The sequence below is a fragment of the Mobula birostris genome, chromosome 23 (assembly GCF_030028105.1).
Source record: "Mobula birostris isolate sMobBir1 chromosome 23, sMobBir1.hap1, whole genome shotgun sequence".
In the NCBI taxonomy this organism is placed as follows: Eukaryota; Metazoa; Chordata; class Chondrichthyes; order Myliobatiformes; family Myliobatidae; genus Mobula; species Mobula birostris.
The window spans coordinates 12102367-12122103 of NC_092392.1; the positions used below are offsets into that span (position 1 = coordinate 12102367).

General features: G+C 41.6%; 1 protein-coding gene across 1 annotated transcript; it reads right to left on the reverse strand.

Annotated features, from left to right (window-relative positions):
* Positions 1–1729: 1729 nt before the first annotated feature.
* Positions 1730–8241, reverse strand: LOC140186901 (snaclec coagulation factor IX/factor X-binding protein subunit B3-like). Its single transcript, XM_072241659.1, has 5 exons — positions 8187–8241; positions 5254–5402; positions 3819–3959; positions 2900–3008; positions 1730–1800 (listed from the first exon to the last, which is right to left on the reverse strand). Exons 1-5 carry the CDS (start codon positions 8239–8241, stop codon positions 1730–1732), a joined length of 525 nt encoding a protein of 174 aa, XP_072097760.1.
* Positions 8242–19737: the final 11496 nt, after the last annotated feature.

Sequence of the window (19737 nt, forward strand, 5' to 3'; positions counted from 1 at the left end):
ACCGAAGCATTCGGGGTCTCACGACCAAACTATGTAACAGTTTCTTCCCCCAAACCATCAGACTCCTCAATACCCAGAGCCTGGACTGACACCAACCTACTGCCCTCTACTGTGCCTATTGTCTTGTTTATTATTTATCGTAATGCCAGTACTGATTTGTGCACTTTATGCAGTCCTGGGTAGGTCTGTAGTCTAGTGTAGTTTTGTGTTGTTTTACGTAGTTCAATGTAGTTTTTGTATTGTTCATGTAGCACCAAGGTCCTGAAAAACGTTGTCTCATTTTTACTGTGTACTGTACCAGCAGTTATGGTCGAAATGACAATAAAAAGTGACCTAACTTGACTTGACTCTCTGTAACTCCATTCCTTCATCCAAGTCAATAATGTCGATGATAAATTCTTGAGGTTCATCATTGACTCCTGAAGCATCTTGTAATGACTGATTTTCAATCAGAGATCGACCCATTTATCTTAGTTCTTTATTTTCTTTTTGTTGTCTTGGACATGGAGACTTGAATTACAGACAGCTGCCAATAACAGTTGACCCTTATGATCTGCATATCTGATACCAGACTCCCAAAACAATAATGATCACAGGGATACAGTAGCCAATGAGCTCTATGTCAGGTCTGAGGTGTTGATCTGCATTGTATAATTCCAGTGTGCTCCTGAGTAATGCACATATTACTGTTTAGGAGTGTAAAGGTGTCTTTGTGAATTGCATGTACCATGTGGCATAACCCTGATAGATTGTTGAACCAGACACTGTTGTTTAGTTCAGGGTTACGGGCTTCAGTGAGGGGAGTTCTGTTGATAGCTCTGTCAATGCTTCCCCCATCACAAGGAGGCCATTGAAACTACAGGGAGGATTCAATGTAACTTTGAGTTTTGGTGCAACAGGAACCCCCAGACTAGAGCAAGAGGAATCGGTCAAGGTAACTGCTCCTGAAATAGTTGGGCATGCAATCAAAAAACATTCAGAAATTTTAGCAACTTTGCAAGAGAAGGAGGGAGACAACATTCCATTTTCCAATTAAATAGAACAATTTCAGCAAATGCTGCTGATTCAGTCAGTACAGAAAATTGTTGTCCTTCAGCCAATGAGTTGAACATCTCACAGCAGATGAGGTTTTCCAGCTGTGATGTGACGATGTCACTTAGGGAGATTTAAACAGGAAATGAATTTTCTGGTAAAGGAAAATCCCATTGAAAGGTCAGGAGTGGAATACTCCAAATGATATTAACACCCAAAATTCTCTGCAAGTTCAGCCAATTTTCAAACAGACAGGCAATATTTGGTTGCAATTGTGCAAAGGAATTTCTGGGCCCAGTTTATCTTTCATCAGCCCATTCAGTGTTGTGAACTGTGTAATCAACCCACTAAATCCCTCTGTGTCCTCTCAACAGCCTTTGTGTCCCTTCTATGTGTGGTGAACAGGACCTGACACACCAGGTGTGGCCAAAGAGAAAGTTAATTTTGCAAAGTCTGTACCACCTTCTCCTGAGTGCAGAGATGGGGAGGGAGAAACAGTGGGACAGGAAGGCATCTGAAAACTGGACTCACACACCAACAAACGCACAGTTCAGGATGCAATTCTCTTTATTATTGACTGAGAAACTGTGAGCACAGTCACCACAGACACTGAGAGCGGCTACAAAGAAATCATGGCACCGAATCCACATCTGGAAATGATGAGTGGATGAGTGGATGAATTAGGAATCTTCCAAATTCAGTGATATTTGTAGGCACAGACATAGAACAGACGAGCATTGCAATTATAATCAACCCAATCACTGGGACCTAGAAACAGAGAAAATGAATCCAACATTTACCAAGTTGTAGATTAGCAAATTATTATAAATTTTGGAAATCTGAAGGAAATGCAAGAAATACTCGGTAGGTCAGGCAGCAGGTGTAGAGAGAAAAACAGGAAGGTCATTAACAGAAACATTATCTCTATTTCACTCTCCACAGACGCTGCCTCACCTGCTGAGTGTTTCCAGCATTTTCTGTTGAATCTAAATGTTTCATGATTTTGAGTCAGTGTCTGTGGGCTGTGAATTTTTCCTGATCTTGATCCATGAGTTTGTTGTGTAAATAAAGGGAGTCACTTCCTGTTGTGGTCCATGTGCAGTCAGAGTGTGTGTTGCCGAAATCCGACACCTCACAACATTCAATGGGTGTTTGAGCTGTTCCAGGCTGATGTAGCTGGCTCACCCTGGGCTGGAACTCACTGTGTGAACCGGACATCATTACCATCCCACCAGAGATAAACTGAACCCTCGCAGTGTCATGGACATTCAAATGGGAGCAGAGTCCAGAATCTTGAGAGATGGACCTTCTGTGACAGATCACTTGGGGATTAATTCTGCAGTGGACTGGATAGTTCGGAATACCACATGGAGTTGTGCAGAAGATAAACAATATGTTTCTGCTTTCATTCTCTATTCAGTCAGAACTTTTGTTTCACTTCTATGATCTTCTCTAGCTGCAGTGTCACACTGTGGGTTCCTCAGAACCTGATGTTACAACCCTTATGTGGTCCTCCATCTGCAAGGTTACACTCAGCTGATCCCGACCAAGGGTATTCAATGTGAAATATTAACTCTGGTGCTCTCTCCATAGGCACTGCCTCACCTGCTGAGTGCTTTGTGAAAATGCTACTTTTATCTCAGATTTCCAGCATTGCCTGTTTTTTTGTCATCTTCCTACACTGTCTGTTCCCTGAGCCCTGCATTACATCCCATTTATCCTCCTCTAACTGCTTGGTAATGAGTCCAGTTCTGCCAGGCACTGGACTCATGGGGTTTATTCAGTCACTCTGAGTAAAGACCAGCATATTCTGACAATGTCCTGTTGAGTGCCATGTCAAAAATCAAAGGAAGTAAAATATACTTACTCTTGTGAATGAATGTACAGTGTTGACCATGTTTAGGATCCACAGGTCTTCCTGCAGCCCAGTTCAGGTATCTGACTGAAGATTCATCACCCCACAAGAAATTCCCATTCTGTGGGGTATAAATCAGTGAATATTTCTGTAGAAACACTGGGTAGCCTGTTATTTAATGGTACAGGGAGGAGCTGGACATGATCCGGAATGACACCAGAATACGAGCAGCTGGGTCAAACCAGGCAGTGAATGGGATTTCAAATGATGGACTGTCAGGGTGGAGGAAATCTTACAGAAGTTACAGAATCCTTGGAACAAAACCGGATCTGAGAGTGAAGGTCAGGGAAGTGGAATAATGACAACTCGGACAATGAGGGGAAAGATAGGCATTGAACATTAACACAAAATAAGATGGTGCCTGGCCGGTTGAATTCCTCCAGCATTTTGTGTGTGAACATAAACACAAAATCTGATCTCTCAGAGAAAGATGGTAAAGCAATTGAGAAAGGACTAAGTGACACTGGTCAGAGCAACATTTGTTGTCCTTCCCTGATCATCCTCTGACCATTTCAGAGGGCAGGGGAGAGTCAACACATTGATGGATCTCTGGAGTCGCAGTGAGGCCAGACTGGGGAAGGATGGCAAATTCCTCACCATGAAGAACAATAGTGAACCGGATGAGTTTTTACAACAGTCTGGTGGTTTCATTGTCACCGTTACTGATGGTAACTATTTTCCTCCAGATTTACTGCATTTCGTTTACTTGAATCCAAAATTCCATGGCTGCTGGGGTGGGATTCAAACTCGTGTCCCTGGATCATTAGGATACACCCAGAAACAACCATTTCACTGCCGCACTCATGTTACTCTGCGGGACATCAGAGAAGATTCTAACTGTGGTGGTAATGTAATGTCATTGCTCATTTACCTTGCATACGTCCTTCAGGCCAATCCAAGCTGGTCGTGAACCTATGGTCGCCCTACGTACCAACTTGGAAATGAACTCGTTGTGGTCACATGAAGTCACAGAAGCCAGCTGTCCATAATGTTTCTCTATGTTGCAGAAAATCTTTAAAGAAAACATATAATTTATGGGTTGATGAGAATCAGCATTTGTCATCTTTCCATGGGGCCCTTAGCAAATTGTCTGACCCCATGTTAGAAATTTTGCAACTTTGTTCCTGAGATACAGAGTTCATCTTCTTCAGACTTCTTTGGTGTCAAAACCAGCTCTGTGTTAACTCCTGGATGTGGAGTTTCCCCTTTATTACTTTCTACTTTATATCAATGATCTTCATGTGAATGTGCATGGGATGATTAGTTCATTTACAGGTAGTGCTAAAATAGGGAATGTTAAGAATCTGCAAGGCACAACTTGGTGAAAGTTACATCGCAAGTAGATGGGATGGTGAAGAAAGTGTTTGTCGCAGCAGACTTCATCACCTAAGGCATTGAGAAGTTATGCTGGACCTTTTCTGAATTATTTTCAAAACTTTCAAAACCCTCAATTCATTGATTAAATTTAGATGTTGGCTATTATTAATTTTTATTATATGAGAAGGTATTTTACCTTTTTTCCTCCTTAATAAATATATTTCAATATAACTTTGACTAACCTACATGAATACTGGGTAATGAGATTGTTATTATGAATAGATATAATGTAATTGGTAGTTGTTTTTTTTAACCTTTATATATACTTTCTCGTACTCTGTATTTTTTTATGTAGAAACTAATAAAATATTGAAAGAGAGAAGTTATGCTGCAGTTGAACAACACATTGGTGAGGCCGCTCTTGAAGTATTGTGTACAGTTTTGGTTGCCATGTTATAGGAAAGAAGTTATTAAACTAGAAAGTGAAATCACATGGTCTTTCTCTCCGGGAGGAGGTGGTAAAAACAAGGGGGCATCATTTTAAGACCAGAAGAAATAGAGTTAAAGGGGATATGTCTGGGGCAGCTTCTTCGCACAAAGAGTGTTGTGTACTTGGATTGGAATGAGCTTGAGGGAGGAATATTAGCAACATTCAAAAGCCATCTAGGTAGGTACATGGGTTAGAGGGCTGTTGGTCAAAGGTGAACAGATGTGACTGGCTCATTGGGCAGTAATGTCAGTGTAGATAAGTTGGGGTGAAGTGTCCATTTCCATGTGATATGACCTGTGAGTCTAAAATCTGCAATATTTCACCCATTGATCCAACTGATAGAAACTGGAGCCTACAGGTTCAGTGAAACACACCCTGGAACACGGGGACTCACCGTAGACACTTCATCTAGAGGTTTGCTCTGAGTTTATAGAAATGAACGAGCTGAGACCAATAGTAACCAGATCTCCAAGATCAGTCACTGGTTTCTGGGACTTACCTCAGCTTCTTTCCATGTTTTCGTGGAATTGAAACAGCGGTAACAGGATTTTGTAGGGCGATATTCGTACCAGCCGATCTCACAAGGTCCTCTGGTTATTTCTCCAAAGGCCCACAGAGTCTCCTCCACTTCCGTGGAATTGTCCGTCCCTTTCATTTAAAATGGAATTAAGAGTTAAGCCAAGTGAAACAATTGAAACACCATTCCCAGATAGACACACCACCAGAAATTTGAGGGAACTGTAGAAGTTGTCCGATGGTCTTTGCCCACAGCATGGTGTCAGTGAGCTGAGGGTTTTCTGTCAGGACACCCTTGTCCTTGTTTACAACAGGGACAGGGACTAAACCTGGCAGCTACAGGTCACAGTAAGACATTGGTGGTAGGGAAATGGTTCTGATGGATGGAAATAAATAGTATTTAGAGTTTGCAGGTTATTCAAGGATAGGACAGTTTGTTAACACTTAATTGTATCTGATGAACAATTAACATTATGGGTCTTTAATTAAAGTGTCAGGATCGAAAGTTAGTTGTAGAAAATAAAGATTTTAACAAAATGCTTGAGAAAGGACATCATGGCTGCTTCAATAGAAGAGTAAATGTTGTTAGATACTTCAGAAACAACTTTATACAACAGTGATTTTATTTATCTGAGAAAGTGATGGATGTGGGGAACTGCCTTCTTGATTGGATGGTAGAGGCTGAACTCTTCATCACATTAAACAGAACTTCGACATTGAGGTGTATATTGAGGAACTGTGACCAGCTGTGCTATGGACACGGTGGTGTGAGATGGGTTATCTGACTTTCTGCCGACACCAACATAATGAGCCAAGGGGTCTCTCTCTCAGCCATAAATTTTCTCTGACTCTGTGAGAGTGGGTCAATGGTGCACTGTCTCCATGGTGAGTGTGTGCTTCCTCAGGTACCGAGACAAAAATGCACACTCCAAATGGGTCTCACTCAGACCAATTAAAGTATCAGCCAACCTACTCCAACTTTCCTGCAATTATAGCCACTCATCTCTTGACTTCCTTATTGTTCACTCTCTCTGTATGAAACACTCCGCACTTCAGGAACCCCTCCCCCCCCACACTGAGATCATTCTTCACAACAGCATTTCCTGTTTTCCTACCATGTACCTTTTTCACTGAGCAAAGTTCATAATCTCACTGTTTCCCATGATATTCTCCATCTGCCTATTTGTGGAAGAATTTATTTTATTTGGAGAGACGGTGCTGAATAAACCCTTCTGACCCTTCAAGCCACACTGCTTAGCAATGCTCAACAAGCCCCAATATAACACCAACCCAGTCACGGGACAATTTACAATGACCTATTAACCTACTAGCCAATACATCTTTGGACTGTGGGAGGAAACCGGAGCACCCGGAGGAAACCCACACATTCCATGGGGAGGATGTACAAACTCCCGACAAAGGACACCAGGGTTGAACTCAATCTCTGATGCCCTGAGTCATAATAGTGGCATGCTAACTGCTCTGCTGCCCCTATTGAAATAAAGAACATTTTTGAGAGCAACTTTTACAAGTAAAACATAGTTCATCAAAGGTAAGTTAAGGAAACCAAAATTTTGAGAACAATCACATAGGACAAGGTATTTTATTATTCCTCACCCTCGTTGGTATCAAGTTAACAACATCCAGAGCATTGGACCAGTGCCTGCAGAACCTTCTATCCTGCATCTCCTGTATTCCTCACACATAGTCACGTAGTCTCTGCCTCACCTTCCATCTTAATGGCTCAGAGATGGATATAGGATAGTACAGCACATGAACAGGCTCCTTGGCCACAAATGTTGTGCCAAATCAGCTAAAAAGTAAATCAAAACCACCCAAAAACTGATTCCTCCTACCCACACAATGTCCATATCCCACCATCTTCCTCACATTCATGTGCCTATCCAAGATTCTCTTAAAAGCCTCTGAGTAATTTGTCTCTGCCGCCATACCAGGCTGCGTATTCCAGGCACCCACCACTCTCTGAGTAAAAAAACTTACTCCTCACATCCCGCTCAAACTTATCCCCTCTCACCTTCAATGCATGTCATGGGAGGCTGGCAAACTTGGGTTGTTTTCTTAGGAGTGATGGAAGCTGAGGGGAGATGTTGGGTAACGGGTACTCCCTGTTCACTCAATCTATGCATTTCATAATCTTATGAAACTCTATCAGATCTCCTATCAGCTTCCACCACCCCAAAGAAAACAACCCAAGTTTGTCCAACCTCTCATGATAGCACGTGCCCTCTAAACCAGGAGACACCCTGATAAACCTCTTCTGCACCCTCTCTAAAGCCTCAACATCCTTCCTACTGTGAGGTGACCATAACTGTACGCAATACTCCCGACGTGGCGACAGCAGAGTTTTAGAAAGTTACAACATAACCTCTTGATTTTTGAACTGCCTCCTTGCCTTTGCCCTATCAAGTGCAACACCTCATGTGTATCTGGGTTAAAATCCATCTGCCATTTCTTGGCCCATATCTACAGAGGATCTATATTACATTGTATTCTTTTCTAGCCTTCTGCACTATCCCCAACTCCACTAATCTTGGTATTATTCACAAACTTATTAACCGAACCATCTACATTTTCATCCAGGCCATTTATGTACATCACAAACAGCAGAGGTCTCAGCACAGATCCCTGCAGAACTCCACAAATTACAGGCCTACAGCTTGAATAACTTTCTTCAACCATGACCCTCTGTCTTTTATGCACAAGCCAGTTCTGACTCGTAGCAGCCAATTCGCCATGGTCCCCATGCAAGTACCCCAGACAGGAGAAATTTCCTACCACTTCCTACCCAGCCCCAATACCCACAAATTCCCATGTCCCACAGTCCCAGCACAGTGCCTGTGCATTCATTCTTCACAGCAATATGTTTATAAAGCTCCTGGAATCAATGGACCTTACCTGTCACATCACTGACAAGCAGTGCAGTCACCACCAAAACCGACACCAGCCTCATGTTTCTTCCCTCAAACCTGAAACACAAGAAAATAATTCATCATTAGTGTCAAGTTTCCCAGTGAAAGTGGGGATATCCTGCTGCCATTCCCACCTCTCTCTCTCTCTCTCTCTCAGCTCTCTGTGTCGACTAGATTTCCAGTCCTGATGCACCCCTATATATATGTGTAGATCTGAGATCTTGCGGGCTTTGAGAACCATTGAAATCAAACCCAATTGGCTGGACCCACCTACAGGAAATTTTTTGCCAATCAGTCACTGATTGACAGATTTGATCAGGATGAAGAGGAAACCAGAGAACTGAATTGAGAGCTCCAAGTGTGACTGTAGAATATTACTCTATAACAGAACACTAAGAAATGGAAGCTGCAGAAAACATTTATCATCCCATGAAGTGTTTGTGATATTAGAGCACAATGAATATTATCTAAATATTATCAACATGAACAATTAAGATGTAATATTCATTTGAATCCTACAAAAACAACAGAGTATTTACACGGATCACCTCACTCACTCATATACTTGCTGTGGTCTGTTTCCCCTCCGTCTTCCATTATGGGGAATCCTCCTCTGTCACTGTCCCTGGAAAGTTTGAAATCCATTTGTAAGGATCAGGTTCAAGTCAGAATCATGGTCTCTGACCAATAAGGAGCTGGAATGAAGTCTGCTCAGAAGGAGCAGGAAAGGCTGTGGAGATAGTGGACTGCTTGATACTTGACACCTTTCCAGAGACAGTTCATGGAGATCCCAGAACTAACATGATGTGGAAAGGAATCCATGGATCTCCAGAGGAGTGGGACTGATGGGCCAAATGGATCTTTCTTTCCGTGATTTCCTCTTCTTCCCCAATCACTTTCTATCAGTGGATTTCAGATCACAACAAATTCCTGATCAAAAATGATTCCTCCTCTCACCTCTGGTCCACTTGCCAATTATCTAAGACCTCTACCCTCTAGTTAGTGCCCCTGTTGCCTGGCAGAGAGCCGTTGGAATTTGTTGATAAACCAGCTGATGATGGTTGTGTCGGAGACACTGACCTAAGCAACTCCTGCAGAGATGTCCTGAGCCAGGACATTTTACCACAGACACCTGACTTTGAGTGAGAAATGAATCCAATCATTGAACCTCCTTGACGACCCTTGTCTCAGAATCGCTAGGTCTCCTCAATGCTGCATTATCAATTGCTGCCTTGTTTTGACGGAGTGTCACTACGACTCACCTCTGGAGTCCAGCTGTTTGATCTGCGTTTGGACCAACACTGGTATATGTTTGAGCTGAGTGATCTTCATAAAACTGACACTAAGTGTGAGTGAGCAGATTATAAGAAGGGAAGTGACACTGGACTCTCCGTGGACAGCTCCTTCTATCAATTTACTGATCAACGAGAGGGATTATTTGGTATTCAGCTGGACTGGACATGTCTTGCTTGGGGATCTGATTTATTGGCCAATCCATATTGCAGACTTTGAGGAGGAAGGGAAAATTGGAGATGGTTTCATTTTTAGGCAGAGTCAAGGATAGGTTCTGGATTGTAGGCATGCTGATGCAGGTTTGAAGAAGGGAACCTGTCCCATGTTTGACCTGTGGGCATCACCAGTTGTTTGTCAGCACTAAAGACTGATGCATTCATCACAGGGATAAAAAGATATTAGCAATTTCTTGGAGACTCTGCTTCAACTAACACAAAGCTAACCCCTATTTAGAAGAAAAAATGTGCAAATATAGTATATCTGAAATTAAAGCACTGAAAATATTGCAAGTTACACAGCATTTGCACAGGGAGACATGGGAAAGTACAGATAAATATGTGCTGGAACTATGTAGAACAAGTTTCACACAGGAGAGAAAATGGGGTGGAGGGCAGAGAAAGTGAGTGAGGTATGGGAGTGATGGGGAGGGCTGGAAGAGGGTGAATGATCAAAGATAGATGCAGGGGAGGAAAAATAATAAAACAGAGAATTATCTTTCCCATCAACAAGGGATGTCCCACTGAAATCACCAAGTTTATCAGAACTAAAATATGAATGGTTTAGAGTAGTAGTGTGCTGAAAGAGTTAAAGAAAAGTTGGTGAATTGTTGATTGGAGAGTTGTTGAACAAGTTAATAAAACTGATGCGGATGTCAAATTGCTGGGAGATTTGCAGAGCATATTATTATGAAACTTACTTTCTTCCTTGAGAAGGTCCATTGTTTCATTTTCTCAGATGAGATGTGTTATTGAAGATCTTTTTGGAGAAAACAGAATTTCCTGTACAACCTTATTGCTGGAAAGTGCTGATGATGCAAAGCTTTAAGATATTAATTTATTATTTTTGTAACATCTGTGTACTTAATGGACTTCAAATGGGGTTTCAGAGAAACACTGTAAAATATCAGTGAGACTTACTTGTTTTTGTTCTCCAAAATCCTTATTGTAATAGACCACATTCTCTCCACATCCATCTTATCTAGTGCTTTCAGTATTTGGTAGGTTTCAATAAGATCCCTCCCCCCCACCCCCCACGCATTCTTCTAAATTCCGGTGAGAACAGGCCCAAAGCTGCCAAATGCTCCTCATATATTAAACCCTTCAGTCCCAGAATCATCCTTGCAAACCTCCTCTGGACTCTCTCCAATGACAACAAATCCTTTCTGAGACATGAGGAAGCAAGGCAATTGCAGAAGGATTTAGACAAATTGGAAGAATGGGCAAAAGAGAGGCAGATGGAGTACAGTGTTGGAAATTGTATGATAATGTATTTTGGTAAGAGAAACAATAGTGCAGGCTATTATCTAAATGGGGAGAAGGTTCAAACATTAGAGTTGCAGGTGTGGAGATGGCCAAAAGTGTCCTGCACTAGGTCTTCCAGATCCACAATTTTCCGATGGACATTGTGTCAGATCGCAATCCACAATTCATGTCACCTTTTTGGAGAGTGACTTGTAAACTGATTGGGGTAATAATGAGACTTTCCTCCGGGTTTCACCCATAGTCCAATGACCAGATGGAGCAGGTGAACCAAGATTTGGAACAAACTCTAAGCTCCCTGGCCTCTGAAATACCAGATGAGGTCGCCCACAACACTTTACAGCATTTGGCACACAGGATAACCCCTTTCAAATACCAATTTAGTTATTCTCTCCTACTCTTCCCTGAGCAGGAAGCCGAGGTTGGATTTCCTGCAAGGAGAAATGGATTAGGGCAAGGGAAATTTAGTTAGCTTCCACCCGGGAGGCTGAAATAAAAGCTAACTCCAAGAGAAAACAAGGGCCAGTTTACCAGCCTGACCTACAGGTCTGGCTGTCGACTTAGGATTTGCCTCTCCAGGTAGAATCTAGAAAATTGGTGCTGAAGTTCATTGGACTCTTCAAGGTTCTCAACAAAGTAAACCTGGTGGCTTACACTTTGCAAGTCCCCAAGACTATCAAGATCAATCCCACTTTCTTCATTTCCAAATTTAAACCTGTGAACACCAGCCCTTTAGCACCAACACCATCAGTCCCACCACCACCCAGGTGTGTCGATGGGGAGCAGGTCTTCACTGTGAGAAGAATTTTGGATTCTCCAGACTTTCTGGGTGTTCAGCAATTCCTTGTGGACTGGGAGAGATTCAGAACCGAGAGACGGTGCTGGGTTCCTGAAAGGGAAATCTTGGATCCGGCTCTCATCCAAGACTACAATTGATGTCTCTCCAAGCAGCAAGGGCCATCAAGAGTTGGCTGTAGAGGAGGGATTCTCATAACAACACGAACCCAACCATGCCAGCTTCGGGGGTTTAGACGCTCTAACTCTGCAGAATATGGATAGCTGGTGCAGCCCATTTAAGGACTCAGGCCGCCATACCAATTGTTTTGGCACCTGGACTGAATATTTAAAGAGCACTTGAACTGAGGTTCTGTGCTCAATTGTCAGCTCAGTTTTGGATTCTTGTTCACCATCCAGTTTAGAACCCTGTCTTCATTTCAGTCTTGTATTTTTCCTCGATTCTAGTCTTGGATACTCCAGCAGTTGGGTCCTAACCATCCCCACCCAGGGCTCTCATCACAGATGGAGAATGGGATGGTTTCGCTCATGTAGATGAGGAGTATGGGATTTGTAATAAAGATTTATCACCTCCATCCTATAACTGAATTGAACTGAGTTGATTTTATTATTTACATCCTTCGCATACATGAGTAAAAATCTTTATGTTACATCTCCGTCTAAATGTGCAATGTGTAACTTATAGTAATTTTCTAATAAATAGTATGTACAACAGGACAGTCAATATAACATAGAAATACAATTGTATCAATGTGAATTAATCAGTCTGTTAATCTTGTGGAAGAAGCTGTCCCGGAGCCTGTTGGTCCTGGCTTTTATGCTGCGGTACCGTTTCCCAGATGGTAGCAGCTGGAACAGTCGGTGGTTGAGGTGACTCAGGTCCCCAATGATCTTTCGGGCCCTTTTTATGCACCTGTCTAAATAGTGGGAAGTTCACAACTACAGATGCGCTGGGCTGTCTGCATTACTCTCAACAGAGCGCTGTGATTGAGGAAAGTACAGTTCCCATACCAGGCAGTGATGCAGCCAGTCAGGATGCTCTCAATTGTGCCCCTGTAGAAAGTCCTGTGGATTTGGGGTCTCATACCAAACTTCTTCAATGGTCTAAGGTGAAAGAGGTGCTGTTGTGCTTTTACCACCACACAGCTGGTATGTACAGACCACGTGAGATCCTCAGTAATGTTTATGCCAAGGAATTTAAAGCTGTTCACCCTCTCAACCCCACATCCATTGATGTCAATAGGGGTTAGCCTGTCTCCATTCCTCCTGTAGACCACAACCAGCTCCTTTGTTTTTGTGACATTGAAGGAGAGGTTGTTTTCTTGACACCACTGTGTCAGGGTGATGACTTCTTCTCTGTAGGTTCCCTTGTTATTATCTGAGATTAGGCCAATCAATGCAGTATCGTCAGCAAATTTAATTAGCAGATTGGAGCTGTGGGTGATGACACAGTCATGGGTACGCAGAGAGTAAGGGAGGGGGCTTAGGACACAGCATTGAGGGGCACCTGTATTGAGGGTCAGAGGGGCAGAGGTGAGGGAGCCCACTCTTGCCACCTGCCAGCGATCTGACAGGAAGTCCAGGATCCAGCTGCTCAAGGCAGGTGAATGCCAAGGTCTCTGAGCTTGTTGTCAAGTCTGGAGGGAATTATGGTGCTGAACTGCAGTCCAAGAACAGCATTCTCACATAAGCATCCTTCTTCTTCAGGTGTGTAAGACGGTGTGTAGAGCTGTGGCTATTGCGTCATCTGTCGATCGGTTGTGTCAGTAGACGAATTGTAGGGGTCCAGTGTGGGTGGTAGCAAGCTGCAGATGTAGCCCTTGACCAGCCTCTCAAAGCATTTGCTTATTATCGAGATGAGTGCAACAAGATGCCAGTTGTTCAGGCATGTTACCTTGGTCTTTTTAGGTACAGGGACAATGGTGGATGTTTTGAAGCAGGAGGGCTTCTACACTGGGAGAGGGAGAGATTAAAAATGTCTGTAAACACACCTGCCAGTTGTGCCGCGCACTTTCTGAGTACCCGCCCTGGGATGCCAATGAGCTGGCAGTAGGCGCCTCACAACTAACACACCTCTGGGTCTTCCAAAAGACCGTAGAGAAAAATGCCACAGAGTCCAGGGTGGAAGAAACTTTCACAGCAACGGAGAAACAAAGGTTGCTAAATTAATTTAGTGACATTTTCAAATGTAATGATGATAACGTGCTTGTTTAGCGAAAGGTTGAAGTATTAAGGGAGCCTCATCATCTGACTCCTAATAATAGACACATCCTTTAAAAGGTTAAAATACACAGGCAGGTCTTGTCCACATTGTACAACTATATCCAAAATAAAAATTAGCTTAAAGAGAGAAGCAGATCCACAAAGGACAAACTTTACTGAGACAGTGAGGATCAATACGTAAAGGACAGGCATATTGGACCAAGATTACTTTAATTAAGCAAGAGCCAAAGGAGAAAGTTAAGGATCGTGCTGAGCAAAAATATCAGGCCAATGAATAAAATAGTGGCCTAAACAGCACAATGATGTCCTCTTACAACTTCTGAAAGATGCATGGGTCCACTTCTGACCCGGATAATAAAATGAGGCCCATTGGCCACACATTTAACCAAATCCTTAAAAGGGCAATGAGAGAGAAACACAAAGGGGGAAAGAACAGGAGAATGTGCAGCTGGTGCGGCAGGTGTGGGACAAGAGAGGCAAGTCGATGTGGAATGATTCAGGTGTGGAAGCAGGAAGCATATATCCGCGGATTATAAGAACAGGGGAAAAGGCCAAGTTTTGTGCAGTGATTGTTGTGCACAGCCAGGACAATTGTTGATCAAAAGCTGGAGGGGAATTTGGAGAAGGACTGTGAACCCAGCAAGCTGAAAATCAGCACTCTGCTCTGAGTGGTAGCGTAGCCGTCTGTGTCTTTCAGATCTCCGCAAAGGAGTTAAAACAATTCCTGACAACATGACTAGTATCGGTCCTTGACAGGAAAGGTGGGGACGCCAGAAAGTTTGTCAATGCCCTGTTAAGGTCAGGCAGTACATTATGTTGGTAGACACTGGGGCCTAAATATCAATAACAAATCTTGACTTATTCAATGGTCCTTGGGGGTGGGGGGAGGATGCTTGCTTCATCAATTAACTGAACTTGTCCCAAAGCAGATTGAGGACACGAAGATTATAGTCAGTATTTGCAGGTTATTAAAAGTACAGACTGAAGGTAAATCATTTCAAGGTACAGTCTGGACAGGCTGCAGTAGTGTATTTGAGCACAAGATTAGATAGAGCGAGAAAGTAATACCCAAGGGACATAAAGAAAGAATTCTAAAACTCTCCCACTCGTACACAATGAATGCATTCATTAGACATCACAGTCACAATTTTCCATCCTTATTCACAACAGCCCATTCCCTTCATGGAGTGCCTTCATGGTCTTACCTTTACCCATTTCTAAACAAGCTTGCAGAGGCTCTGCAACCTTTCAGAAAGCTACTGAAGTGGAAGAGCACAGTGCAGGTTCTTCAGGGATTCTGTGAGGTTACGAGCGAAGTGTGCAGCTATGGTTTCCTTTAGGTGATCAACCACTGACATCCATTTCACCTGCTCAAGCCAAGAAGCCTAGAGATGGGGTTCAAGCCTATGGTTGACTCCATTCCTCACCAATTAAATCTTCGAGGAAGATTGAAATTATTGAGGTGGGAATAGCAGGGAGGTGGATATTCGATGATATCTACCAGCCTCTCGCTCACTGCTACTCGGGGAAGGTGTCTGTGTTTGACAATATCTCTCTCTCTCTCTCTCCCTCTCGCTCAGTGCTGTCAGGGGATGCTGGAGTCCCGATTCTGGGACAAGGTTTAATCGACACAGTTTGTGGATTGGACTCTGCAGTTCATTTTATGATCTGTTTCCGCTTTCGAGTTGCTCTTTTTTTGTTGTTAGTTTGTGTGATTATGTTCGGTGTCCTGGCCCCGTGGCCTGAAGTTAATGAAACACACAGAGCTAGAAACGTGAGGCAGTATTGTTACCTGCTGACAAACACGTACAGGCAATAAGCCTGCCACTTTGATGGGACGGATGGATCCCGACAGGAGTGCATGGACCTAATGTGAGGGCCTGAGGAGTCACTGGCAGGAGAAATGCCCTTGGAGGGTAATGATACATTGACCTTGTTTAGAGATGGGTAAAGGAAGTAGCATGAGGGCACTCCATGAGGGGAATGGGCTGCTGTGAATAAGGATGGGAAACTAATGGCAAAAGGAAAACTCCCGGGCCACAGGTCAGCACAATTGGCAGAACTAAAAGCACTAACAGAGGCTCTTAAATTACAAAAGGGACAGAGGATGAACATTTTCACAGACAGTAGGTATGCTGTTGGAGTAATACATGATTACATGGCAGATTGGGCAATTGTGGAGAGATCGGGTCCAGTCCCAGGAGAGGTAGCGAGGGTCAGGAAGGAAACGAAGGAACACTGAAAGGCGATACATGAGAGTGCGTTGTCGGAAGAAAAGCAGGTTTGGTTACAGATGGGAACCTTGCAAAAGGAAGATGGATGTGGTGAGAAGGTGAACATTTCTAGCCCCAGAGTTGATCACTGTTAAAAACCTACCGTAGTTTAGCCTACACAGGGTGGGATAAGATGAGGATAAGGATGTACTGTCAGTGGTGGCTGGGGAATAGGAGGGATATTGATATATTCTGCCAGTGTATAAAGACGTGCTCAATGTGACTCAGGAAAAGCTGTTAAAATGGGTGCAACTTCAGTTGAAATGCACAGGACTAGAGGATAAATGGTATTGTTTAGTGATCACGGATCACATCCCCAGGGGAAAAGAAACATTCCTGTGTTGGGATTCATCAGACAAGATGATAGCCCAGCTGCTGGTTGAGCCGGTAATAGCTGGGTGGGGAGTACCAGTCAGCCTTGACTTGGATCAGGGGACACACCTTACAGGAAAAGTGGTCAAAAGAGATTACATGTTGTGAGGGGTGAAACAGAAGTTTCACATTGGAAATCAACCTCACTGTTCTGACATGGTTGAGAGAATGAATCGCACCTAAAAGGGAGCCTAATGAAGGCCCTCAGGGAGACTGGGAAAGGTGGTCCAGGGCCTTACCAGCAGAGCTGATGAAACTACAATTAATCCCTATTCGTGGGGCAGGATCCACTCGTTTTTAATGAATGACAGGATGGGCTATGCAACGACTGGAGAAAGTGATTATTGGACCAGAGAGTGGCACTTGTAAGGACCAGCTTAACCCAGTTTGTTAATTGCCCAATAGTAAAATCTAAAATTCGACAAAACTAAACCCCTTCCTTTTTAGATTTCTGTAAATGTCCTTTACCTAACCTAGAATTTTTATTCTGCCATATATATGAGGAAATTTTGGAATCAACATGATCAAAAAAGGATTTTGGAATGAAAATTGGCACCATTTGAAATACATATAAAAATTTTAGCAAAATAATCATCTTGATAGCATTGATCTGACCGATCAGTGACAGAGACATTGGTGACCATTTAGTAAAGTTTAATCTGATCAATTAAAGGTACAAAATTAGCTTTGAATAAATCTTTATGCTTTTTCATGATTTTACCCCCTAAATATGTAAAAGAGTCAGTAACCAATTTAAATGGTAAACATCCATAAATAGGAACCTGCATATTTAGGGGAAATAGTTCACTCTTATTAAGGTTCAATTTATAACCAGGAAAGTTACTAAACTGAGCCAGCAAAGATAAAATAACAGGAATCGATTCCCCAGGATTAGAGATATATAATAACAAATCATCTGCATATAATGATAACTTATGTGTTTCATTTCCACGGGTAATACCAAAAATGTTAGGTGAGTCTCGGATGGCAATTGCTAAAGTGTCAAGGGTAATATCAAATAATAATGGACTAAGAGGGCATCCCTGCCTAGTACCCCAAGATAAACGAAAAAAGGGAGATCTTTGATTATGAGTGCAAACTGAAGCTACAGGGGTATGATTTATCAATTTAATCCAAGATATAAATATCGCACTAAAATTAAATTTCTCGAACACACTAAATAAATATGGCCATTCAACTCTGTCAAAAGCTTTCTCAGCATCTAATGAAATAATACATTCCAGACCGCTAAGTGAAGGAGTATAAACAATACTCATTAACCTCCTAACATTAAAAGATGAATTCGATATTTAAAATTTTGGTTATTGGGCTTGGACGTAACTTCAAGTCCACATTGGGTAAATGTTGAATATAATTCTTTACGAGAGTTTTCACTGGGTTCTATTTAAGGGACTTCCCTTCACTCTTTCTAAATTGTATAATCAAATGGATAATCCAATAGTTAAACATACTTTACATATATGATTTCAATTTTGAAAATTTTTTGGGTTGAATCAATTTATTTTAGCAAGTCCTATTATATCTAATTTCTTTTTTCAACCCTCTACTATGAATCAAGCATATCTGGCTTGGAAAATTAAAGGTATAGTACAATTTTGTGATTTATTTTTGGATAATTGTTTTATGTCCTTTGAACAATTATCTAATAATCTGCCTAGATCTCACTTTTTTAGATATTTACAGGTTAGAAATTTTTTTTAAATACTGTTTTTCCTACCTTTCCAAATTTATATTCAATGGATATTTTGGAAAAAATTTTAGATTTCAATCCTTTTCAGGAAGTTGTTATAGCAATTATTTATAATACAATTATGAAAATATGTCCAGACGTATCTAATAAAATTAAGACTGATTGGGAAAGAGAATTTAAGATTCTTGTACCGATTGAAAAATGGGAAAAAATTCTTCAGTTAGTTAATTCATCCTCTATATGTGCTGAACATGCGTTGATACAGTTTAAAGTAGTACACAGGGCTCATATGTCTAAAGATAAATTAGCTCGTTATTATTCTTATATAAATCCTATATGTGATAGATGTCACTCCAAGATAGCTTCTTTAACTCATATGTTCTGGTCTTGTCCTTTGTTGAAAAAATATTGGAAAGATATTTTTGATATTATCTCATCTGTTTTGAATATTGATTTACAACCTCACCCAATTACTGCCATTTTTGGGTTACCAATGATAGAATCAAGTCATTTAACCTCTTCAGCTTGTCGGATGATTGCATTTCATACATTAATGGCTAGAAGATCCATTTTGCTGAACTGGAAAGAGATTAATCCTCCCGCCACATTTCACTGGTTCTCTCAAACTATGCTGTGTTTAAATTTGGAAAAAATTAGAAGTGTTGTTTATGATCCCTCTATTAAATTCAAAAAGACCTGGAGGCCATTTATTCAACATTTTCATATGATGTAATTTGACCTTTTCCAAACTTATTCTATTTCTTTGTAATATTTGTTGAGAGGAACGGAGTCGTCGACACTAACGGTTCAATTTTTTTATGATGTTACATAACAGCCCGTGTCATTTTTTTTTTAAGTTTAGTTGATTAACACTGTTTAGGTTTTTTTTGGGAGGGGGATATATTTTTTTTTCCTTTTTCATGTTTTTTTTAGATATTTTTCTTTGTTTTATATTGTTCATCTGTATCCTGTATGATTGGGAGATTTAACATTCAAGTGTTAACTGAGCTTATATTTAACTATGTCAATTACAACAATGTATTCCCAATAACTTTGTATCAATATTATGCTATGTTTATTATTATGAAACTAATAAAAAGACTGAAAAAGAAAAGAAAGATTAACCCAGCTGTACAGGCTTTGGCCATTCATCTGCATTATCTAAAATGGGACATCAGTGTAGAGAGTACGAGAGTGGCCAAGTGAAGGAAATTCTGCCAAAAACAGGAGACATGGCCAGAGTTAAGATTTTACCAGCAAAGCCAAGACTATAACCCAGATGAACAGGAACATTTATGGCAATCTTGACTGGAGAAACATGTGTTCTAATGGAAACTACATCATTACCCCTTTGAGCTCTTTCTTCATCACAAGCAAATGCAGAATCAAGGG